This window comes from Centruroides vittatus, unplaced genomic scaffold, assembly GCF_030686945.1.
Source record: "Centruroides vittatus isolate TY-2023 unplaced genomic scaffold, ASM3068694v2 scaffold_1015, whole genome shotgun sequence".
NCBI classification, from domain to species: Eukaryota; Metazoa; Arthropoda; class Arachnida; order Scorpiones; family Buthidae; genus Centruroides; species Centruroides vittatus.
In genome coordinates, this window is record NW_027122666.1 from 290,688 (window position 1) to 316,594 (window position 25,907).

A 25,907-nucleotide genomic window follows, 5' to 3' on the forward strand; every position below is an offset into this window, starting at 1 on the left:
CCTCTAGTGAGTATTTTTTTATTAAAATGGCTGCTTCCTTGATAACGTGGTTCTGATAATTTCGTCTGTATAGTGTAGATAATGACAGTGTAAAATGAGTTTTAAGATGAGCAAGTTGTTTTCTGTTGTACGTAATGTTCGAATTACGTGTACGCAAAAGTATTTTATTTCGTGGCATCAGAAATTAAGATATAGTAGCCAGAATAAAGATTCGCCATTCTACTTTGAAGGACAGAATGTTTTCAGTTATAAGAAAGCTCGTATCCCAAAGGCTTCTGATATTGTCATAATAGGAGGAGGAATATATGGATCGTCTATAGCCTACTGGTTAAAGGAGAGAGCTCCTGACAGCTTCAGTGTAATGGTGATCGAGAAAGACCCAACAGTACGGATCATGAGTTGTTAAGTATTGTTATTGTTTAATTTATGAATTTTATATTTTTATCAATGTTATAGTTACTCATCCACATTTAACGAATTAAATACTACTATATTTTATCACGCTTCTTAGCCGAAATATACAAAGTGATCTATAAGTCCCATAGAATTATGTTGATGTTTGTTTATTTTTTTACAGATACGATGTTGAGTAAGGAGGAAATAAGACTGTACTATAGATTACCACCTGTGGAATTTCGGGACTTTGAGTATATATTTGAACTGAGGGGATCGAGATGAGTTCAACGATACCCTACTTTTGGACTGGAGACCAAAAATAAGAAAGTTATAATATTTACGATTTCTTGCCTTTCACAGTGCATTCCACGCCATTTCAGATTTTTCCACCGCCTAGCGGTGACAGTCATCTCTTTGAGGGATAGGTTAGGTTTGTTGGACAAGCCGTGATAGCAGCACGTAGTACTAGTCGACTGCGAGTGTGTCGGTGGCTGTGAGGCCATAGTCCCTGAGGTCGAGGAGCACGAGGATGTACGAAAAGGACTTAACTCTAACTGCAGACAATCAGTATGCTCGTGGATCAACATCTGCCTCTGTTGAAGGTATATATAGCTGACTTGCTGGACTGCCTGTTAAACATGTGATAGGCTTAGAGGAAAGAGCAACGCAACTTCCGATCATCATGCAATTGCCTGAAGAAAGTATGATAACTTTCTTATTTTTCATCTCCAGTCCAAAAGTAGGGTATCGTTGAACTCATCTCGGTCCCCTCAGTTCAGAAATATACTCAAAGTCACAAAATTCCATAGATGGTAATCTATAGTATCCCCCGAAAATAATTTGAGTTATCTGGATGATAGGAACAAGCAGTCAGGAAAAGTCACCAATGATTGGTGGAAAGTTTGGATGCAGCTGTTAAACTTCAAAAACTTTTCACTGACTGTAGATTCCCACCATAAAAATTACTTGTGCAGCAAAATTCCTCCTTATGCAGCACCACGCTTTTACAATAAAAAATAAACAGATTGACGTAACATCTATACTTTCAAATTTATGAGATACCTGTAGGCGTATATACAGTATAGTTTAGTAAAAACACTGTTTTATCTAAATTAAAACTAATTTAACATGATCTTTTTCATTGATAATTTTAGCACTACTTTATAACCTAACTTTGCTGAAGGTAATTAAATAAATATTGTTTTATTAAATACTAGCAGACCCGGCCACGCGTTGTTGTGGCTAAAAATGTATCTATTATAAATGTATAACACTTCCCCCGTGGGGAAAATTTCAAAAAATCCCTTCTTAGTATACATTTTCTTGACATACCCTATTAAAACGCAATCAAAAATGCAAAAAACCGCATCTAAAATAGTATAATAGAAGCAGAGTTCTTCACGGTAAGCCTTAATCCTGTCCATCTCGCCCCAGTGGAGGGAACTTCGACACGTATATTATTTAAAACACGTGCGTATTCGAATGCAACGTTGTGCCAAAATTTCAAAGGAATCGGTAGGAACAAACGAACATTACATTTTTATTTATATAGATAGAAAATGATCTGCTTTAGTTCAACCTCACAGAAAAACATAATGCCTTACAGAAAAGCAAACTTAGGTTGTCGGAGTTAGCGCCATCTGTTGGACATAAAAGCCTTAATCCTAGATGTTATCTTTTAATTTATATGAATGTTTAACGGAATAATATATAGCCTATGTCCACCCTGAAGGTCCATTCTAAATATTGGTGAAAGAATTTTTGAAATCGAATGAGTAGTTTCGGAGATTACCTGTTACAACCAAACTTAGTTACCTCTTTATATATTAGTATAGATGAAACAAATATATTGGAGTTACATAAATAGCATTGATTTAATGAACTGTTTTTTTTTTCCATAGCTTTTTTAATAAAATTTCCAAAATTTAGAGTTATTAATTAAATGTATTAATGAGAAACTTATAAATCTCAAGTATTGTTTTAGTGGTACCTGAATGAGTGCTTTTTTTTCAAATATAAACATTTGCTTAGAGACTGAATTTAACCTGAATTTTAAACAAATATTACATTTTAATCTTTAGAAGTAAAAAATACCAATCCATATCAATCAAGTTTTTTCTAAACTTGATGACAGCTACAAAATATTTATTGATTTAAACAATTCTTTATGTATCTTTTCATTTGTTCTTCACATTTAAATGTTAAAACAACTTAATTAGAAATATTGTTTAATCTACAATGAGTTTCCAGACTCATTGTTATAGATCAGATAATATTTCTAATTAATTTATATTTAAACATACATGAGAAAATTTTTCAATAACTTTCAACACCAGCACTTATAATTAGATTCTAATGTTTTTTATTTGTAGAAAACAGCATAAATTTCAGACAAAACAGATTCAAATAATAATATTGATCTATCTTGAGGAAACCGTGTTTTGTATTTTCTTTTCTTTTCTTTCGAAGACACAATGTAGTGACGTAAACTTAAACACTGGGCGAATTTTTCATCCTTTTTATTTGGTTGGTGTCGGTATTTGTTGTCTTGATATTGGGCCATGTTCTTCTCTTAGGTGATGATATTCGCCGTTTCGATAATAATAATTTAGTTCTATCTTGAGGAAACCGTGAGGAATACAAAACACGGTTTCCTCAAGATAGAACTAAATTATTATTATCGAAACGGCGAATATCATCACCTAAGAGAAGAACATGGCCCAATATCAAGACAACAAATACCGACACCAACCAAATAAAAAGGATGAAAAATTCGCCCAGTGTTTAAGTTTACGTCACTACATTGTGTCTTCAAAAGAAAAGAAAAAAAAATAATATTGATGTTAATATTAATGATGCTGAATAAAAATAGTAGCAAATATATATTTTTTATAAATAAACTGTAACTGTAGGAACTTTTACTATTACAAATTGAATATTTGAATCAGAGAATTTTGTTGGTATATATTGCAAAGTCATATGCAAATATTTACCTTTATATTGTTTTCATTCATTAATATTATCTTATGATCATATTGGTTTTTTTCATTGATTCAGTCTAAAAATTTGAAATATTAAAAACAATATTATTATTATATAAAAAATATTCTTAAACACCGATTTTTATGTTATATAACTTTGTTTTCTCTATTACAATTCATTTTAATCTTATCAGAAGATAACATTAATAAGATTAAAACAATATATCAGGTCAGTCCATAAGTCCATGTGCATTTTTGTGACCTGAAAAAAATCTTGTTTTGCTGTTAAAAATGTCAGTCTAATGTGATAATTTTTACACTGAAGTGTTAAATTGTATCTCATTCATATAATACTGTTCAGAATTGTGAACATTTCAATTGTTTATTTTGGTTAAAATGGAAATAACCGATGAATATAAAAGACATGTTTTATACTTTTTATTTTTAAGCGGTGAGAATGCTACAAATGCAGCCAAAAAAATAAATACTGTACATAATCAAATTGTAATTAGTGCAAGGACTGCACAGAAGTGGTTTGAAAGATTTTGAAACAGTGATTTTAGTGTGGAGGATAAGGCTCGTACTGGAAGACCCGTTGACTTTGATGATGATGATGCTCTCTCTGCACTGGTTTAAGCAGAACCATCTTTAACAGTTGATGAAATTGTGGAATGTTTAAATTCATCCCATGGAACTGTTCATAGACACCTACAACAAATCGGAAAAGTTTCAAAGCTAGGAAAATGGATACCACATGAACTGTCTATAGCTAACCGACAACAACGTGTAAACATTTGCATGTCTCTTTTATCCCGCATTGCTTTAGAACTTTTTCTTGGTAGGCTGGTTACTGGAGATGAAAAATGGATCCTCTGTAATAATGTGACGAGAAAAAGACAATGGATGGATTGCGACAAGCAGCCAAAAGTGACTGCAAAAGGTGGGTTGCATCCAAAAAAAATTCTTTTGTCTGTTTGGTGGGATATGTCAGGTGTAATTCACTTTGAGCTGTTAGAACCTAATCAAACAATTACAGCTCAAATGTATTGTGAGCAATTAGAGTGTTTAAATGAAAAATTGAAAAAAATCAACCATTGTTAGTGAACAGAAAGTAGGTTCTCTTGCAGCACAACAATGCCAGACCACACGCTGCAAAAATAACTGTACAGAAACTTGAAAGCTACAACTGGGAAATTTTACCTCATCCACCATATTGCCAGATATTGCTCCCAGTGATTATCATCTTTTTTGCAGTTTGCAGAATTTTTTAAAAGGGAAAACTTTTGAGGATGAGAACAATGTAAAAAAGTCTATTTCTGAATATTTTGATTCAAAACCGAAATCATTTTACGAAGACGGGATTAAAAAGCTACCATCAAGATGGCAAGAAATTGTACAAAATAATGGTGAATACATTATAGATTGAAATAAAATTTAATTAAAATTTTTTGCTGCTTTTTTTGAAGATAAAAATATGCATGAACTTATGGACTGACCTGATATTTAAAAGGTAATTGAATGATAAATATTTGCACATGACTTTCCAATATATATACAGGTAACCCCTGTATAGCACAGATTCACTCTAACACGGTTCGGGAATTAGGTATAACCCTCATACAACATGAAATGTATTAAAAACTGTTACCAGTTGATGATTTTCGTGCTGAGATCATCATACAGGATGAATAATCTCTGGTAAAATATTTACTTAAATAAGTATTTTACCCATAAAAAACTCTACTATATAAAGCTGAAAAACTAGATTCTATCACTGTATGCCAAAAATGGCCACTAGGGGCATTTTTGGCATACAGTGATACATTACATTATTTATATATATTTTATATTTTTACAGTATAATATTCAGTATATTATTATTTTTATTTGTAATTTTCTATGCCCCGATGCCTGCATCGGCCTTTTGTGAATCGTAAATCCGATTTAAAGAAGGATTTAACAGCATGTTTTTTTAATTTTTGGAACCTAACCCCCCCTTTTCGCACTAGTTCTTTGTTTCATATAAGATGGATTCGCATAACATGGCAATTTTTTGGAAGTAACTCCCGTGTTATACGGGGGTTACCTGTATTAATTATCATTAACACACACACTCACACTGTGTGTAACATTATAAGTGTTGTGATGTTAAAGTTAAAAGAACACAAAAACCAAAGAACATTAAATTCAGAATAATAGTTGTTTGCATTATTTATGATACATACATGTACAAAATTTAAGGAAGAACACAATTGTTAGCAGAGATAGCTAGAAAAAATCACTTGGTGACAAGTCTGCTATAATATTGAGTGCTGCATCATATTTCAAGATGGACATATTCCATACTGACAGCTTACCAAAAGTGCTTACCAATTGCCAGACAGCAATTGGTGAGCACTTCACCTATGTCAAACTACTGTATCTTTTTTTCCCCAAAGACTTGCTTTTATTGCTTTGATTTGTAAAATCTTTCAAACTACTGTATATTACCCTGTGTTAAATGTCAAGTAATACAGTTCTTGCAATACTTGTCTGCATTCATCTACAGTTCTCTAATCAAGTACAAATATCATCTATCCTTAAGTTTTGAACATGTGTTGCTTAAAGATTATAAAGTTTGTTTCAGTAATTATAGTCAATTCTGAAGTTATTTAAATTACATCTTTTTTATTTTAATTTGATTATTGAAAAATACAAAAAGCTATAGTTTTACAGTAGAGCGTCGTTTATCTGAAAGCTGGTCAACTGAAACGTCGGTTAACCGAAACCTTTCCAGTCGGACTGTGTCATGCTGAATCGAATGTTTTTGATTAACTTCTAAAGTATAATTTTTTTGTTTTTATAGTTTTCAATATATTTATTTTGTTTGTACTAAATAAAGAAATAATTTTTAACGATACAATAGCCTCGATTATTATTGTAAAAATTTTCGTTGGGCTTAAAATCGACGAAAATTTAACACAAAACGACATGCAGCGGAGTAAAAATTTCAACATCGGATAGGTTAATATATTGTTTTGTACATAATCGGTTATCCAAAAAATCAGTTATCTGAACATCCCCAGTCCCCAATTGATTCGGATAAACGATGCTCTGCTGTATTTAAAAATTTGTATCAGTTTATATTATTACAGTTTATTGCCTTAGTATCTAATCAATACACTGTTAAGAAAAATTTTAAGAAACTTTCTAATCAATGGTTAATTAGCATATAAAATTTTTATTTTTAGTTTTGTCAGTCTTGTACCACATTATCAGTTGGAGGAATTCGTCAACAGTTTTCTTTACCTGAAAATATTGAATTATCAATGGCCTCTGCAGAATTTCTACGAAATGTAAAATCAAATCTTAGTCTACCAGGTATGTTTTATAAAAATTTAAATATTTATTATAAAAATATAACCTCTGTACATTGTATATCTGTTTTTCACAGAAATAATCTGTAAGATTAATGATATTGACAAAATATAATAACTTGTAAATTAAGAAAACAACATTTCTTTTCTCTACTGCACAATAAGTTGATTGTGATACACAAATATCAAAGGAACTTTTACTATTACAAATTGAATGAAAGTCAGTAATTGATTGAGTTATCAATATTTGAATCAGAGAATTTAATATAATTCAGCAATAATTACACTGAATGATCAAAACATTAGACAGTGGTAAATGATGGAAAATGTATGCTGGCACCCCCCAGCAGAGTGTAACATACCCAAACTAAAATCATGATCTTTGGAAGTATTAATAAGCACAGAATTGCTATGAAGACTTTATTATATGAAAGGAAATGCATTTAATGCTATTCATCTCTTCAGTCCTTATACATATCTGATGAAAGTGAAATGATATATTTATTAGTGACAGCTGGTTAATTTTTTAAAACAAGGGGATAAAATTAATAAAACTATAAAACATAAAAGTTAAAACTTGCTATAAAAAATTAGCAAATAGAAAAATTAACACACAAAAACACTAAAATGAACAAGTAAAATTTACTACAATAAAAGGTTGCTTCAAACAGAATGAAGTGTTTTAATTTATAACACTTCATTGTGTTTGAAGCAACAAAGTTTAAAGAACGGTTTCAGATTATTAAAAGAATACAATAAAAGGTGTAAAATACTTCTCTGTACATTTATCATGTAGACTGACTGTTATATGATACAGTGAATTCATTGTTTCTGAGAAGGATCCAAGTTTCCTCTACACTGCACTCAATCTCCTTCCATTTCTTTAAAAACATTACTATGGTTGACTGAGCAAAGCCATACTTTCTTGCAACTTCTGTTTATTTCATTTCACTATCAGTATCTTTGAAAGCATCTAATTTCATTTCCAAACTTATCTATTTCTGTGATTTCACCATTTTTTCCACTACATGCTAGTACATCTATCTTCTTGGCCACAAGCTGGAACTCTACTCTGGTGGTAAAAGGAAACCCCTCATAATTGTTGGGCTCTTGCAAAAAGATATATACTGTCGGATGTTTTTGATCAACACTGATCTTCATCAGATCATTTATGTCCTATAAATGGATAGAATTCCATTTATAAAACATAAATGACCTGATGAAGATCAGTATTGATGAAAAACATTAGTCAGTATATATTATTTTTTAAATTAAGGTTTCATTCTGGATCTACAAAGGTTGTTTAAGCTCTGCTTACAATATAAATCAAATGTTGGTTGCATTCAAATATAACAAAAACTTTTAAAACATTGTAGAATAAATATTTCACATGATGATGGACCTTTGAAGTTATGAATAAATGAAAATATAAAGATACATGTGTAAAATATATATAAAAAAAATTAATAAAAATATAAGAACATACTATAATAACTGACTATAAGCATTACCTCCCATGTGCACATGATATGAATTCATATAGTGTCAGTTTGGCTTATATTTCAAAAAAGGCTCTCCATGCTATGGGTTACGGCATCAGCTCTCACCTTATTCCTTGGATCCGAGGTTCAAGTCCAAGATGATACAAGGTTTATATCAAAGGGAAAGCTATAAAACAAAATATGCAGAGGTATTACACATTCATAAAACACTACCATTATCTGTTACAGAGTCAAGTTTAAAACATAAGATGTGTACACAATTGGCGACCAGCCTGGTGCGCCAACGACATTTGATAAAGTTTTGAAAGCTCAATTAGAAGTAACCGCTGATCGGGTTTGTCAGAAAGACACCTTGCGATGATTTAGATGGTTTGTAGCTGGTAGGTATCTTCTGATGCCGAACAAACAGAGCCCTGGGTTCCGTCTCGATTCAAGCTTTGATGCATTGACTTCTGTCCAAGCCAAATTCGATGAATCTTTTCTGCTGCTAACGAACTGTCCGGATAGCATAACATTCCTGGGCGAATTTCCTGAACCCCGTCTGTCTGTTCTTTTTCACATTCTGAGAGTCAACCCCCTTTTCTCCGCCTCAACCTTTACCCTCTACACTCGTCGATGGCGGGTCGAATGACCAACCGGTGTTTATCCATCCAAATTCCAACAGTCACTCCCTCAACCCTCTTCTTGTAATGGCAACCGTTGCCAGTCCAGAAAAAAAAGTGGGAATCGTGTCTACTCAATTCCACCCTGACATACAGTATCTGTTCTTTATAAATTTTAAGTAGTAAGTGACCCAATGGATCACGAATGATCTATTTCATTTACTATTCACCATTATATATTTCAGCCTTGGTTAGAACGAAACATTTTGTATTAATGTTTGCACACATTTTATCTACTATAGTTTGAGGTGGGCTGTACAGATGGATGGCTGAAACATGTAAAGTAAATAGTAGATGAAATAGAATTTTTCTAAAAAACCTTGCAAGTTTTTATGATTGGTGGAAAACAAGGAATGATGTGGTCATATTCCTCACAAGTTCAAATAAAGACTACTGGAAATATTTGAGAAATTAAATAGCATTCATTACTACAGCAAGACCCCACTTAACGCTAATTCGATATAACGTGGTCTGCTCAAAGCCTTAAAAAAGCTCAAAATTTACGCTGATTTAAATTATCATGGCATCTCATTGATTCATATATATTCGATTATTTACGAACACGAACCAGTCAGCAAAAGGTGGCAAAAAGGTGTACTTTCTTTAAATCTGTTTGTTTGGTGAAATTTTGAAAAAAATATAACAACATAGATGCCATAGGAAATATCAGCTTTGCTTGGCAAGAATTAACTGATAAATGCATGAACGAAGTGTGGAAGAAGTTACAGCTGAAGGTATCCAAGAATTCTGAACGAGGAGAGCCTATTGCTGTATCGTTAGGTTAACCAAGGGTGCATATACTTTTCGTTTTGTATGGATCGATCTGTAAAATCGGATCAGTCCTTGTCACGTGATACAGATAGCTTCTGTCATGGAGAAAGTATACAAGTAGGATTGAAGATGGCAGCAAACATTTGTTAGTTAATAATAGTCTTTCCTTGTTAGTTAACATATACCGTGTTTTAAAAATATTATATGAATAGTATCTTTGAAACTCTGTATATGTCAACTAACAAGGGTCAATTAATTAAATTAAAATAATACATTTTATCTCTCGATATTAAAACTGTAGTTAGTACTAAAAGACATACGCTGTTATGAATTATTGTTTATTTGACAAAATTGTTTGTGCTCATTCATACAAATTTTTAAATCGTATTACTCTGTGAATAAAATCGTTTTCCACAAAATAAAATTTAAATAACAATTTCACAAAATTAAAAAATAAAACTTGCAGAAAAGATGAAAGTGCACGTCATACATTCTTGCTGTACAACCTCGCAAAATTGTCTCTAAATACCTATTTCTTCATCTCAGTTTATTGGATATTTCAATAATGATGTTTTTACTTGCCATTTGTAAGTTTTAAATAAGTTTCCTTGTTAACAATTAAATGTGTTTCTTTGTTATTTACTGTAAGCTTAACTTCAACCATGAAAGCCACCATTTTTAATCTCTTTTATCCGATCCAAACGATCCTACCCTCGGCTCGGATTAGTTTGATCGCGATCCAGTTGATCCTAGATGGCATTTGTATACACAAATAGAGATTGTTCGGATAGCAGTAGTTCCTTTGTATACATGATTTGAATGATCAAAATGATCTTGGATCAGTTTGATTCCAAAAGTATATGCACCCCAAATTGTCAACTTAACAATACAGCATGACTAGGAGATATAGACGAGCAGGATATTGAGGAGTTACTGCAGGATTCTGGTGAGAGTCTTACCAATGACGACTTTCAAAAATTGGCAGAACAAGGAATTTGTGTAGAATTGGAAAATAGTGATTCTGAAAATGAAGAACCCAAAGAACTTGCTACAGATTTCCTTAGTAAAAGTTTGGTAACGATAACCAAAATCATTGATCAAATTGTAGTAAATGATCCAGATTTTGAAAGGGATGCAACATCAAAACGAGGCGCTTTGGATGTGATCTTCTACTACCAACATTTGCTTAAGGAAAGAAAAAAAGAACAAATGAAACTTCACGACTTTATCGCAAAAAAAAAACAAAAAAGAATTTCAGAAAAGTCAGGACCTTTGTCACAAAAAATGAACTTTACATTTCTGTCTGCATATGTTTGTGTTATTTAACATATATTATTATACAAATGAATATAAAAATAACTTAAAATTAAAGTAAAATTTGTTTATTTTTGGTTACGTGTTTTCCTTTCCCTGTTTACTCTATGTTAAAATGATCTCGTTTAACACTGTTTTGTTTAGCACTTTGTCGTCTAGGAATGCAACCCCCGTGTTAAATGGTGTCTTACTGTACTAATATTTACAAGAATTAAAGTAATTTTACAGTCTGTAATAATTATTTTAATTGTGAAATTACAAGAGAAAAAACAATTACTTCATAAAGCAACAGAAAAACTATTAATAAAATTTAACCTTGAAATTTTCAAATTGTTTTTATTAAATTTAAATATTTTATAATTAAATATGATGCTATATATTTTTAGGTGAAGATCCACCTGAAATTCAGTATCAACCAAACAGCTATCTCTTTCTGGCAACTGAAGATAGAGTTGAACAAATAAAAGAAAATAACAGATTACAGAAGTAAATTACAAATATTATTTATTCAATTTATTCATTTTTAATTATATGTATGCATGTGTGTATACTAAATTGTCTTAATTTTTTAAGATATTTGTTTGTCTACCTTTAATGTGCTATAATTAAGAAAACTTCACACAAATTGCAGTATGAAATGTTTAATGTGAACTAAGTGCTGAGTACAACTGCAAAAGAAAATCACTGTTACACCAACAAACTCGGGAACATACTTTAAAATTCTAAATCTTGACTATTACAGACTTATGGCAGGGCTTGGGCACATACAATATTACTATGAGTTTTTTCAATTTAATACACTGATGTTTTATAATAAAGTTTCAAATAAATGTAAGATTTCTATATGGAATATTTCCTTGATTCTGAGATGCAATTTTTGCTCATTTTTACTTGTCTGAAGTAGAGGTATGTTTCAGATCCTGTGGCATCTTAAATTCACCATTGAAAACTAATCATTTAAGGTGATCGCATAGTGCATTAAGCACTAATAATAATTGTTTTTGCTATACTACAGGATATAACAACACACAACTAAATCATCTTAAACAAGTTGCCATAATGTTTTGTGAATAAAATTCTCAGTGTTTTTTCTTTAATTGTATTGTCTCATTTGTCTCTCTTTTTTCTACATGGAGAATACAGTCAATTGGTCTACTCAATTGGTGAGTGATGCTGGTTTTACATGTAACCTTGTATTTGTCACATCAGTTTAAGTGAGCCCTGCTATTGCAAATGTTTAAATTAAACGATCTTTTAATATTTAAAAGGATGGAATTATGATGCAATATTAAAACAAATAGTATTGTATATGCACAAGAGAATAGGAATAGAACTGCCAAACATTATGTTTTATGGCATTTCTATTGTTTTTTTAACTTTTTCTTCACAAAACAATAAAATTTATTATTTAAAAGTTTTTTTCTTTGTAAAAACACTTTAAAATATGGTTTCAAGTCATATTGTGTCTCAGAATTGAGGAAATGCAGTATATAAAGTTACAACAACTTAAATTTATACAGGTACTCCTCACTTTACGACCTATCTGCTTAATGACCACTCACACTTATGATCAATCGAGTTTCGACCAGCAATTTGGGGAATTCCCTTTCTCAGCTTGAGTGTCGGTCAGTGGCAAATGGTGACACGTGCACTAAGTGTACTATAATAGGCTTGTGCTTACTATAATAGGCTAATAGTGTACCATAATAGTCTTTTTATGAATAAATTTGAAGTTTGTTGCATAATTTGTATAATTTTACAATGATCCTATATTCCTGGCTCAAGTTCCTCGCTTATCAACCAATTCGCTTAACGACATAGTCGTCGGAACGGAACTCGGTTGTAAAGTGAGGAGTACCTGTATATGCATTGGAATAGTTGCAAAATAATAGATCTTAGTTGATTAGAAAGAATTGTATTAATACATTGTTGTCCACAATTTATAAAATGCAAGAGCATACTCACTTGAAATACTGTACAAGTTTATACATATATTTATTTATTACAGGTAGCTTAATAAAGAGTCTGTTTTCTCTAAAAACATTTCCTCATTCTTGTGTAAATGCTTAACACCAGTATAATTGTTTTGTTAATGATTAATGTCCATGTTGACAAATATATAATAAATAAATTAATTATACATATATTTGTTGTGACATATTTTACAGTAAATTAGAATTTAATGTAGGTAGATTAAAAATGTGGCTGAAAGAGGAACAAAAAATATTCCAATGCATTCCATAGGAGTGTAATCCAGTAAAGAATTTTCAAGTTTACATCTAAATTTCTGGACTATGTATATGTGAAGAAATATTTTAAAAAAATTATTTAAATTCTTAGATTCAGATATGCAGAATTTTTAATACTAATTTAGACTTGTAGGCTTTCATATTAATTTATTTTTGTACATTATCATAGAGATTTAGGAGCAAAAGTTGAATTATTAACAGCAAAACAGTTAAAAGAAAATTTTCCTTGGTTAAATACTGATGGAATAGCAATAGGATCACTTGGTGAGTAAAGAATGAAGATTATCTGAAAATACCTTAGGAGTAATAATAAATTAATTAATGACAAAAACCTGTTTATTTTCTTAGGTTTAGAAAATGAGGGAAGGTTTGATCCTCATTCACTTTTGAGTGCATTTCAGAAAAAAGCTATAGCAAATGGAACTGCATTTGTTAATGGTGAAGTAGTTGGATTTAAATTTAAAAACTATCATGAAGGGGAAGAACCATTGGTAACTGTTAATTATTTATTAGTAAGTATAGTCTCTTTGTTAACAAATAGACAAAATTTTAATTTAACTTTTATCTATAGAATACATTATTTCCATTATTTTGTCTTTTTATCCTAAAATTTTCACATCTACTATGATTAGTAATGGCTCTATATAAGAGCTAATAGGGTTGGACCCTGTGGCCCCAATGTCTAGAGGCCACAAGACATAATGCAACATAGAAGTGTAAAACAATACCAATTTAGAAATTTCTTAGTTACAAAATAATTGCAATATGGCCACTTAAGATTTTCAAAATATGAAACTCATAAAACACATCTGATTGCAATCTAATTTATAATTGGTTTTTCAGAGAATTTTTTAAACAAGGAGAGATCAGTATGACTTCTTTTGGCTAAATCGCTACAGTATTTAGAGAAAAGCTACAAGGGATAAAAATATTAACTTTTTAAAAATTTATTGTTTAAAAATGTTACAGAAAGGCCCGAAAATAATTGAATTTTAAGACCTCTAGAAAGTTAGACCTGCCCTGACTATTATGAAACTACCTAAACTTTACTAAATTAAAAAATATATCTTGTAAATATATAGATTTTATTAACATTTTTTCTTAGATATTACTTATTAAGTAAGTTGCAAAAAAGATTTGTAACAGAAAAATTTTGAAAACAATTGTAATTATTAACAACTTATTGTTTTTATTTACAAATTAAACATTTTTTGGAATATTAGTTTCCATTAATTCCACCATTATACAGAATAAAACAGTGTTTTTCTAGAATTATTTTTTAAAATTTCAATAATAGGTTCAATCATTAGAACGGCTTGTCTACTTAAATAGAAATAAAATAAGCAATATATTTTTAGGATTAAAAAATAAAACTAAATAAAAGGATAAATATACAGTACAACGACTACATGTGGAAACATCCATGTCTGATCTTAATTCCCACATGCTGATACCTTTGTCATTTTCAAGTGTTCATGTGTGATCCATTTAACTGTTGCAGGCAACAAGTCCAGCTTCTCTGCTATTTTTTGGATGGTAACTCATTGGTCCTGCTTAATGATATTGTAGACTTTGCCCATTTTATCTTGGCTTGTGACTTCAACAGAACAACCAGGACAAGGTTCATCTTCAACACTGTCTCCCAACTTTCCCAGTCTCCCCTTTATTGGCTGTATTTATTTGAAGGGGCGTCCTCCCCCATATTTGAACATTCTATGTGAATGTTCATTAGGCTTAACTCTCTTCTTCTGGATTCTTCTGCTTCTATATTTCACTGCTTAGACTACTATGTTTACTTCAGGTGCCTGTAACACAAAAACAAAAGATTAAGAGAGAGAAATTGGTATGCAACTATACAAGTTTTTATGACTAACCTTTCTGGGTCAGGCTGAGGACTTGGACTGACCGTTGTTCAGTGCTGAGATCTGAGACAGTTTATGTAAACAAAGATGAATGAAATACCAATGAGAAGCTTGTAGTCACAATCTTGTCATGCATGGTTCATTATTATTATTATTATTATTTATTTGTTGATGAATATTTATAAGGTACATGCCCGGTGCCATTAAGTACAAAACCGGGTGAGAACATGAGATACATTAAGCAGTTTTCTGAAGAACAAGAATTATCTATAGTGGTATTAATAGGTTTAAATATTATAAAATACATAAAATACATCAATAATAAAGACATTAACAATTCGGCATTATATAGACATTTAGAGCAACAGCACATTCATGACATCGAACATCATAACATAAAGAAATAAAATATAAATAAATATCATGTATAAGTAACAACAAACATATTAACTATCATCAAATAAAATATTAACAGCAAATAATAACACATATATATATAATATAGTAACCTGAATTTAAATAACAAAACTTAAAATAACACCTAAATGTAACAAGTGATCAACTTTTTGTACAAGTTAAGCTGTACAGTCCACCACTCTTCAGTAAAGATGGGTCGGCACAGGTAGAATTCTGTGGAAGGTTGTAAAGCAGAAAAGAACAGCCAGTGTGCAACTGCGCCGTCCAAATTGAGTAGTAGGTTCTGTGTTCACGTAGATCTGAACAGTTCTAAAGTTGCATAATGATGGATCATCATCTGTCGGAGTCTGAAGAGTTCCTGTATGAGTGAGTCAGCACATGTCAATCTGTGCAGTCCAAGTTGTTCTTTGTACAAGAAATCTGTACAGTCCGTGAACAAACTAAAGCGTGTATCTTGTTCACTCAAACCAATCTGCAGTGCTGTCAATGAGGCGGTATTGAAGTTGGAATCAGCACTAATGTGCAGACAAGCCAGCACGGTCCCTTGATGTTGCCTTGTAGAGTTGCAAAGATGATCGGTACAGACGAGGTGCGAAGCCAAAATTTCTTCTTCTTCTTGCTTGTATTCTGAGTTATCTGCTGATGTAGGCTGGGACAGTAGTTCTTTTGAAGTACATGTTGACAAGCCGGATAAATGCGTCGTATGTGTCTTTAAAGATAAATAAACTTTCCAAGTTAGGGGGTGGCCAAACAAGGTTATGCGCTGCAGCGAGAGTTTTAAGCACAAATCTCTCAGGCTCAAGCATGGGGCATTGTAGAATGTAGTGTTTGCTTCCATCCAGGCACTCGCAAATAGTGCACATGGTAGTGGTGGTGCCCATAAATCGAGATTGGTATGTAAAAAATCTACCATGGTTAGTTAACATTTGTGTCAGATTGTGATTTGGGTAATACCATTTAATAGCGAGAAATTTTGGAATATCAGGAATAAAATGATTGGTAATTGAATTATTATCCTCCCATTTTAATTGCCACTTGTCGATCACTTCCATCCATAATCTAGATTTGATTGTTTGTATGCTAATGTTTTTGTACGCAATTGGAAGATCAGTGTTAGTCGAAGCCAGACGTGCAAGATTATCAGCCCGCTCATTACCAAAATGACCCTGATGACTTCTAATCCAATTTATGAAGTATTGGCAGGTCGAAGAATTCATGATATTTTGGATTTCATTCACAAGTGGATGAAAGCTTCTTGTCTTAAGAGAAGCTATAGCAGAGGCACAGTCAGTTATAATGTTAATTTTTTGCTGCGAAAAATGATCTCTACACCAGGATGCAGCCATGCGTATTGCATATAGCTCAGCCTGAAAGCTAGAGCAACTCTCACCTAGTCTGAATTGTTGATGTTCAATTTCCGTGCCTTCACGGAAAGCCACGAAGCTGCATCCTACCAATGCTTCTGACTTAGATCCATCAGTAAATATTTCAATATCCATATTATCGTTAGAATCAAATTGGATGTTGTTTATCATAGCAGGGTGACTAGAGCGAGAGAACAGAACGGGTCTTTCAAAATCTGCTGCATATACGATTTGGTCGTTGATGTTAATATTCCGTCCCCATCTGATGTACCAAAGTTTTGTATAATATTCTACCACATTCGTGATCGGAGGTGTTCTAGCCAAGACCTGAATGGAGGCATTCGGTGAAGTGCGATACGCTTTAGTAATTTGAATAAGAGCTCTCCGTTGAGCAGCAATAAGTTTTTTGTAAATGTGTACCTTGTGAATGTCGTGACCCCAGCTACCACATGCGTAGGTGACGATAGGTATGAAAATCTGTTTATATATAGTACTGACTGCCTCTGAGGCTAAGCCCCATCTTCTTTTCGCCATGCTAGCGAAGGTATTGAAGATTCTGCCAGTGCGTTCATTGAGATATGACACATGTTCCTGCCAGAGCAGTCGGTGTTCTAGTATTACCCCAAGGTATCTGATGGTTTTTTCAACCTTCACAGTGTTTCCGCCCATTTTTATAGTCGGAACCCTCCTATATAGGTGCTGGTGTCGTGGCTTATTGAAAATTATGCATTTAGTTTTCTTGGCGTTAAAACTGAGTTTATACTCTTTCCCCCAGAGTAAAATGTTTTGTAAGATATGATTGCCATTTTGTTCAAGTGCAGATCTTGAGCGTCCCCCATACAAAACAAGCGCGTCATCCGCATAAGCAATAATATGATGTTGTCCAAAGTCTTGTCTCAGAAAGTTATCAAACACTACATTCCATAAGATTGGGCCGCATACCGACCCTTGCGGGCATCCACGTTCGACTTTCCTGTGAATGGTGTGTGCCCCGCAACAAAGATCTGCGTATCTGTGATCTAAGTAGTCAGTTAATAAACGATATAAGTTTCTAGGGCATTGTCGGCTCCTTAGGCTATTCAGTATCGACGGCCACCAAGCGCTGTCAAAGGCCTTGGCAATATCAAGGCTAATTGCTAAAACGTATCGGTTATCTTCAAGTAATGAGTTAATACATTTGATTACACTCTCAATAGCAGCTGGGGCCGAGCGTTGTGGTCGGAACCCAAACTGACAGCTATGTAAGTATTGATTGGTCTCGAGGTGCCAATGTAGTCTGTTGGCTATTAATCGTTCTAATATTTTACCAAGTACCGGTAAAAGTGAAATTGGCCGGCATTCGTCTGTAGTTGCAGGTTTAGGTACAGGCACAATGCGCGCGTGTTTCCAAGAGTCAGGGAATATACCTTGATCGAGACATTTATTATAAATGTCTGTCAGTTTTTGTGGTATAATTAGCCATAAGTATTTAGCCAGTTCCGGCGAGATATCATCATGTCCTGCTGCTTTCCTGATGTTAAGATTAGCAAAAGCCGAGGCAATTTCCTCCGTTGTAAACTGAGGAGTATTTGGTGTATGTATTTCATTGTGAATATTTGCCCTAGTTTCCCGTTGATTGTCAGTGTCCTGCGACTCGGGATCCGGGATGCAGAAGGTGTCCATCTTTTTGTTGGCAGCCTCGGTAAAATTTTGACCAGCATGTGTCGAATGTAAGATTTGTCGATGTTTTAATTTATTAGTGCAATAGCGTGTAATAAATCCCCATGGATTGGAATTTGCTGCAGCACAAAACTCGTCCCAAGAGCGTAGCTTAGCCTGTTTTATTGCCAATTTATATTTCTGAAGATGATCTACAAATTGTTTCTTTAGATTAGTGCGGAGTGGCTCTGTATGACAATTCTGAAAATTTTTCCTTAACCGAACATTAGTAGCTCTCAAAGATGTCAGATCGCTATTCCACCATGGAACAGAAGTTTTGTTATTCCTATATTTAGGGATAAATTTCCTGCAGGCCTCTTCGATAACCCTAATAGAGTTATCCAGTTGTTGTCTAGTCATCTCAGTGTCAGTATGATCACCCAGCTGAAGATGTAAATCTAGATGTGTTTTCAAACCGTCCCAATCTGCTCTTTTTAAGTTGTATTTGAGGCGGGGTTGCCGTAAGTTAGTTGCATTATGGTGTTTGATCTTAAACGAGATCATAGCATGATCATCCAGAGAATCGTCCAGAATCCTCCAATCGCCCACAAACGAGAGACATCCCAATGAGCATGCAGTGATGTCAACCCAGCTTTCCCCGCGGCTGGACACAAATGTAGGAGGGGAGGACGGATCGTTAATTATTTGTATGTCATTCCGGGCAAAAAATTCCTCCCAACATCTCCCACGAGGATCAAGTCGGTCACCACCCCAACATGGAGAGTGTGCGTTAACATCCCCTGCCAATATGAAGAAAACATTAGAGAAAACGTCCATAATATTCTGTAGATTATGTAAATATTCGTCAAGATCACTATCATTTGGGCAGTATATATTTATAATAATATACCGGTGTCCATCAACAAGAATTTCAGTACAACAGACGTGTTCGTTACTGATATTACTGTGGTGTAGCATTGAAAGGTCTGTGTGTGGGGCAACAGAGGCAGCCCAAGGGTATTCCTCAGTACCAGTCAGCATTACACATGAGGAGGGAAGACAGGCTAGTTTAAATTTGATACAATATGGTTCTTGAAGAAGAACAAAGTCATGATCATTAACGACAGAGGCTAACAAGGAGGTTGCAGCTATTCTTCGTCCGTGTTATATTGCAGAATACTTATTTCGTGAATGTTATGTGCCATAGTCAGTTCTCTTAATCAAATTGGTCTTAATCCTTAGAAATACAGGGCATTGGTTATCTCTTGCATTGTGCGCTGTAGATGTATATCCTTCATGTTTACAGTTGCAACAAATTGCAAGTTTATCTATGTGACTGCACTCCTTAAAGGTATGCTGACCCGAACAATGGCTACAAGTAGATATCTCCTGGCTACACGATCTCGTGGAGTGTCCAAATCGACAGCACCGGAAGCATTGCAATACGGGACAAAAGTCCGCTACTTTGCATTTAGACCATTGCAACGAGACCTTTTCCATGCTTAAGAGAAGTTTCCGCAGGCCGGGCGCAACCTGTATGACCCAGTTGTAAAAGTGCTTATTTTTCCTGCCCATTTGAAACTTAATAGTGCAGGACGCATGAAATTCCTCAATACTGTAATTGTCACTTATGTAGTCATTTTGCCGGTACAAAAATGTAAGTAGCTCCTCCCGGGTAATCTGAGCAGGGACGGAAAAGATTGCGAGATGTGGGAGTCTCTTTTTGGGTTTTCTAAGCAATAGTTCAGGAACTTCCTTACGTATGCACTGCTCTAGCTTATGAACTTCCTCTGAGTTACTCATCTCGATAGCAACACCTCCACCACTGATGTTTCTGATTTTGTCAATTCCTATTCCGAGTTGGACAGGTTTAACTCTTTCATAAAGAGTTTGGCGCAGTTTGTTACAGCTTCTTTCCTCATCAGTGCTGTATAAGAGCAGAACTTCAGTGTTCGCGCCATTATCTTTACGGCGTTTATTAGTAGTGTTATGTAGCCCTGTCAGGAGTGCTTCACTATATGTTTTAGGTGGAGTGTTGTGAGCATGCATGCCCAGTTTGTCAATTGTGTTCAGTATATTTCTTTGATTGTTAACAATTTCCGTCATTGGCCCAGCAGTCAGTAAATGTTCCAAGCTTGTTGAAACCTTGTCCGTGACCCCTTGGACAATGTCAATGTGCGAGTCACTTGCTATCCGAGTGATCCCATCATCAATTCTGGTATTTACCCTAACCTCCATCTCTGTTAACTTTTTCATCACTGCATTATGTCCGTTTATGGTTGTGTTCAATTTATTTCCAATTTCACTAAGTGTTTTCGAAATATCCCTATGCATTTCAGCTGGATTTCCATCGGAGGCAATTCGAATAAGATTCCCTTCCATTTTGTCCAGCCTGTCCTGGATAGCATGTTGTGCCCTGTCAATTCTGTTCAGAATAGCACATTGTGTGTTATCAGAATCACCAGCCCCAATGCTTATTGTAGGGTCTTGCATATCCGTTTTTCCAAGTATAGATGCATTCAAATGCGCTGAATGGCACAGAGTGTCAAAGGCAGTTTCAGCAGAATCAATTATTGTATTAAATTGATCAAGTATGAAATTCATGTGCTTTGTCACATGGAATGTCCCATTTGGGTTGGCAGTAGCATATGCCTTTATTTTATTTAAAATCTCTTTAGCATTTGCACGGAATGTATCTCTGGCAGATTCCATAGTTTCCATGTAAACCAGTAATATACTTTAAAAAAAAAAGAAATAGGCCTTTCAACTATTTAAAATGCGTACGTGTGAATATAATACTCCAGGCGCCTAAAAATAATCAATTAATTATAATTAACGGGTTATATAATTATCCAATATTATTGTAATCCAGCTAAATGGAATCCTTGGGTCCTCCCGATTCCAAAGATATATAATATGTATAATGTTAATTAAAAACTAAAGCTAATATATGCCGTTTAATGATTTATGGGCGAAGAGAAGGTCAATGACCGTTGCCATGACGACCAAGTTCAGCAGAGATGTTGAAATAGAACACAATTTAAGAACGGCCATAATTCAAATTCTAATGGGTGGAAATTAATGAAAATTTACAGGGAGGGTGCATAAAGGGTGTAGAGAGAAATACTCAAGTATGATTTAAAAATATTTAACAGGGAGCGAGAAAACCGCGTTCCATGGCCGACCGGAAGTAGCCCCAATAAGCAGCGATATCTCGGTTAAAAATGGTCCAAACTCGGCGAATTTTGGGGATGATATTTACAATTACGATCCACATTTAGTGCCAACACTAAATCCGGTTATCCAGCAGCGAAAATCCCGGTTAAGCGATAAAGGTGCGTTTCGATCAGAATTTATAAGTTATTAGAAAAAAAAGTCATCCTACTTGACAGTATCTTGTCATCATATACTTCCCGACAGAAAATTCAACATAATTCACAGTGTAGAAATCAATTTTCCGCACAAATATCCAAATTTTTAAGAGCGCAAACACAACAAACCATATTAGACTCCCCTACGTAGTAATAGTATGCATGGTTCATTGTTAGATTGTGCCCATAAGTTCACTGAAGAAGAAAATTTGTCAGATTAGAAGTTACTATTTATTATTTTTGTATAATTAGTATATGCCAAAACACCAAAGGTTCAATATAGATGGAGATATGTTATATATTTTTACTTGCTATTAAATATTGACATCAGAAAAAAGTATTATTTTCATTTGTTTATATATATTATTAATTTCTTGAAATGCATCAATATTAATAAGACCCAGACTTTTGGAGATTATAGTCTTTCCTAGAATAAGAATGAAGCCAATGTTGATTAATCTGCACTTGCAAAAGAAAGTAGCTTTGCTTTCATTACAAATTAGAACATAATATATACATAACATATAGTAGACAATTATAAAGTAAGTTTACTCCTATAATTTATTTGAAATTTTGAATATATTTGCAAGAAATTTCAGATTATTAAAAAAAGAAAAACACTACATGACATCACATGGCATGATGTTTGCATTTTGAAAGTTTTCTTCTGTTCTGTTTCATTGCTTATTGCGCTTGAGCATTACACATTTAACGTCCAGCCCATTGATTCCATCCTTATTTTCGAAAATATTATAATAATGATTTATTTAATTTTTTTTAAAATATGACAGTCTACTATACTAACAGTTTTTAAGACATTTCAATAAGGTGTTGTTACAACTTTAAAGTTTATATACTTTTTAGTTTAAAATAGTAAATTTTTATATTTATTATATTGGAATGTGATACATTTTAGGTAAAAAACAATATCAGTGAATAAATGGACAGATTTTTTACTGATAAATTCTAGAATAATAAGTCAGAAATTAAATATATTAAAGAATTTATTTATTATAAATGTTTAAAAAGGCTAAATCTAGGTTCACATTGGCATACCAACTGCTATGAAGTGGATATGAAATTCCTTTCAACAAGTGTTTGACCAGTTTATTAGGAGTTGAGAATATCTAAACTTTTTGCTGAGCATTTCACTGCTAATACTTGAAACCTTTTCAACTAGTATGGTCTTAACATAAGTTTTGTTTCTCACAGTATGATGCAGACAATATTTTATTTTGGTTAGTGTTTATTTCATCCTCCAAACCCACAGTGGGAGCTGCTGGATAATAAAGGATAGAGCCTGACATATCCATCCATGAAAATATCCTGGAGTTTTGTGCCCAGATTTGATCTTGGATCCTCCAGAGCAGAAGGCTGATACCTCCACCATCTAAATTTATGGACTATGTATATGTGAAGGAATCCCCTTTCTCAGCTTGTGTTGGTCAGTGGCAAATGGGGACGTGCGCACTAAGCGTACTATAATAGGCTTGTGCTTACTATAATAGGCTAATAGCGTACCATAATAGTCTTTTTATGAATAAAGTATTATGGTACGCTAGTCCATAATCCACTGATTATAAGCAGTGATTTAACACATGAATATATTTAAAATTGATGTAATTTATTAAATTTTGGGCTTTGTTATTTATTAGAATTAAACTTAGATATTTTGTAAATAAAATGAATGTGATTAAATTGTTAAATGATTTACTTTTAGGTGAAAACTGATGATGGAGAAATCAGAGAGGTTGAATTTTCTATTTTAGTCATTGCAGCTGGACCAAGTTCTGGGGAAATAGCAAAAATGCTAGGAATTGGAACAGGTAAAGGAATCTTACAGTTTCCATTACCTGTTCAACCAAGGTAAACTAATGCATTAAATAATAAATTAGTAATATGTTAAATGATGAAAAAATTTTACATTTTAATGGGACGATACTTTAATAGGAAAAGATATGTGTATTTTTACCATTGTCCAGATGGTCCAACCCTTGACTTTCCAATGTTAATAGATTCCTCTGGAGCATATGCTACTAGAGAAGGGCTAGGTGGATATTATTTAGCAGGAAAATCACCCTCTGAAGTATGTAAATAAATTTTAAATAGTAATTCTGCTCTGTATGAATATTCACACTAATTAATTTATATTCAGTCAGAAGAACCAGATAACAACAATTTAGATGTAGATCATCAATATTTTGATAGGTGCGTGTGGCCATTAATAGCTAATCGTGTTCCTGCTTTTGAAGCTTTGAAGGTAAGTATTATCAGAGCATAAATTATATTTATGAAAACTGAAATTTCTAATATATATACTTTATAGGTCAAATCTGCATGGGCCGGTTATTATGATTATAATTATTTTGATGAAAATGGTATCGTCGGTTGCCATCCATATTATGGTAATGTCATTTTTGCTACCGGATTTAGCGGTCACGGTATTCAGATGGCACCGGCCGTAGGCAAAGCCGTTATGGAACTCATTTTAGACAGAGAATATACATCTATTAATCTCAGAAATTTTGGATTTCAAAGAATTATAGAAGGCATTCCACTAATAGAAAATCATTGTGTTTGATTTGTTAAAATGTAATTTATAATCATGCATATCTATTTTAAAATTAATTATATGTTTTTAATTCATAATTCTAATTGTACAAATTTTACACATTAGTTTGTATATAATGTAAAATAATTATAAATAAATAGCATTTTTGTCAAATGAAATTTAATTCACTTTTAAATAATAATCTAGAAATTTTTATCTTATTCTAGTATAAATACATATCTGAGAATTAATCCTTTGTTACTAGCATTATAGAATTCTAATAATAATATTATTTTGTTTTTTTGATTAAATTTAATTTTATCATCATCACGTTTTATGTAGGCATGAACAATTTAATAAGTACAAATTTAGATTTTTATTTAAGAATAAATAAAAGATAACTGGCATTTTAATTGGCAATAAACCATTATCAAATAAATCAATGTACATTAAATAATCAATCCAACTCTAAATACTTTGATAGAATTAAAGTTCAGTTCATACTCTCATGCAAAATGAATGAAATGAACATTAAACAAAATGTGATACGGCACAATTGGTTGAATACTATAAAAAGTTGGTCAAACAGTTAAATGGACAAACTGGCAGTTTGTATGGCTTGAAATATATTTAGTGGAAGAGGAATACATTATTGAAAGCAAGTCTGCTTCCATTGGATAGCATTTCAAATACAGTGGATTCAAAATCATCAGTTTATGCTCTAAGCAGTGTGTTACTGTTAAGACATTAGTCATTGAAATTATTGGAATGACCCCAGTAGATTTTTTGGGGAGATTTTAAAAGCTGAAAATATTTTTGATTTTACTATTTCTGTTAAAGAGAGATGGTGTTTTTCTAAAAAGAAATTATCATTTTGTTGAATTGTAGTTTGGCCAGAGGACTGAGCATTTATGATAGAAGTCTACTGCTCTGGGGCACTCGGGATGGAATTTAGATACATCAAAAAACTCCAGGAATTTTTTAGGAGTGGTCCAACCAGATACCTCATCACCTGGCTGAATTCAATAATAGGCTTGTTAAGAAAGGTTAACTGTCCCTATTTTAGGTTCCATTGAAGCATTAGTGCCCTCATGTTGCCAGTGAAGTTATTGATACAATAAGCTTGGGTAACAAAGTTCAGCTAGAAACACACTTTTACCAGAAGAGATTCGAAACAGTTTCAGAAAATGGTACTGCAAAGTGAAGAATCCCTTGAAGTCTGGGTTTTGGAGATCGAAGCATAGTCCATTCATATGTTTTGTGATGCCATCCGAAAGACCTATGCCACTGCAGTTTACCTATGTTGTGAGGAGAGTGGCAATGTCAATGTGCGGCTTCTGGCAACAAAATCTCGGCTCGAGCCCTTAGCAAGCATTACAGTTTTTTCCCAGATGAAATTATTAGAAAACAACTTGCAAAATTTATTGTAGAAGCTTTGAAGCTTTTCAAGGTTCCTATACAATTTGGACAGAT

General features: G+C 33.1%; 1 protein-coding gene across 2 annotated transcripts; it reads left to right on the forward strand.

Annotated features, from left to right (window-relative positions):
- LOC136986317 (FAD-dependent oxidoreductase domain-containing protein 1) lies at positions 1-24,636 on the forward strand. Of its 2 annotated transcripts, none has more exons than XM_067283813.1 (9): positions 1-385; positions 6,608-6,737; positions 11,369-11,468; positions 13,401-13,495; positions 13,580-13,743; positions 23,604-23,749; positions 23,834-23,969; positions 24,039-24,143; positions 24,210-24,636. In XM_067283813.1, exons 1-9 carry the CDS (start codon positions 95-97, stop codon positions 24,462-24,464), a joined length of 1,422 nt encoding a protein of 473 aa, XP_067139914.1. In that variant the 5' UTR covers positions 1-94; the 3' UTR covers positions 24,465-24,636. The 2 variants fall into 2 exon arrangements, with proteins under 2 accessions (XP_067139914.1, XP_067139915.1); XM_067283814.1 differs by having other exon boundaries at positions 268-401.
- The last annotated feature ends 1,271 nt before the right edge of the window (positions 24,637-25,907 follow it).

Excerpts from the sequence above, each read along its gene's own strand:
- LOC136986317 (XM_067283813.1), top strand. The coding sequence starts at position 95 with ATGAGTTTTAAGATGAGCAAGTTGTTTTCTGTTGTACGTAATGTTCGA. Across the intron at positions 13,744-23,603 it reads TAACTGTTAATTATTTATTA|GTGAAAACTGATGATGGAGA; the intron begins GTAAGTATAGTC and ends ATTTACTTTTAG. Across the intron at positions 23,750-23,833 it reads CCATTACCTGTTCAACCAAG|GAAAAGATATGTGTATTTTT; the intron begins GTAAACTAATGC and ends ATACTTTAATAG.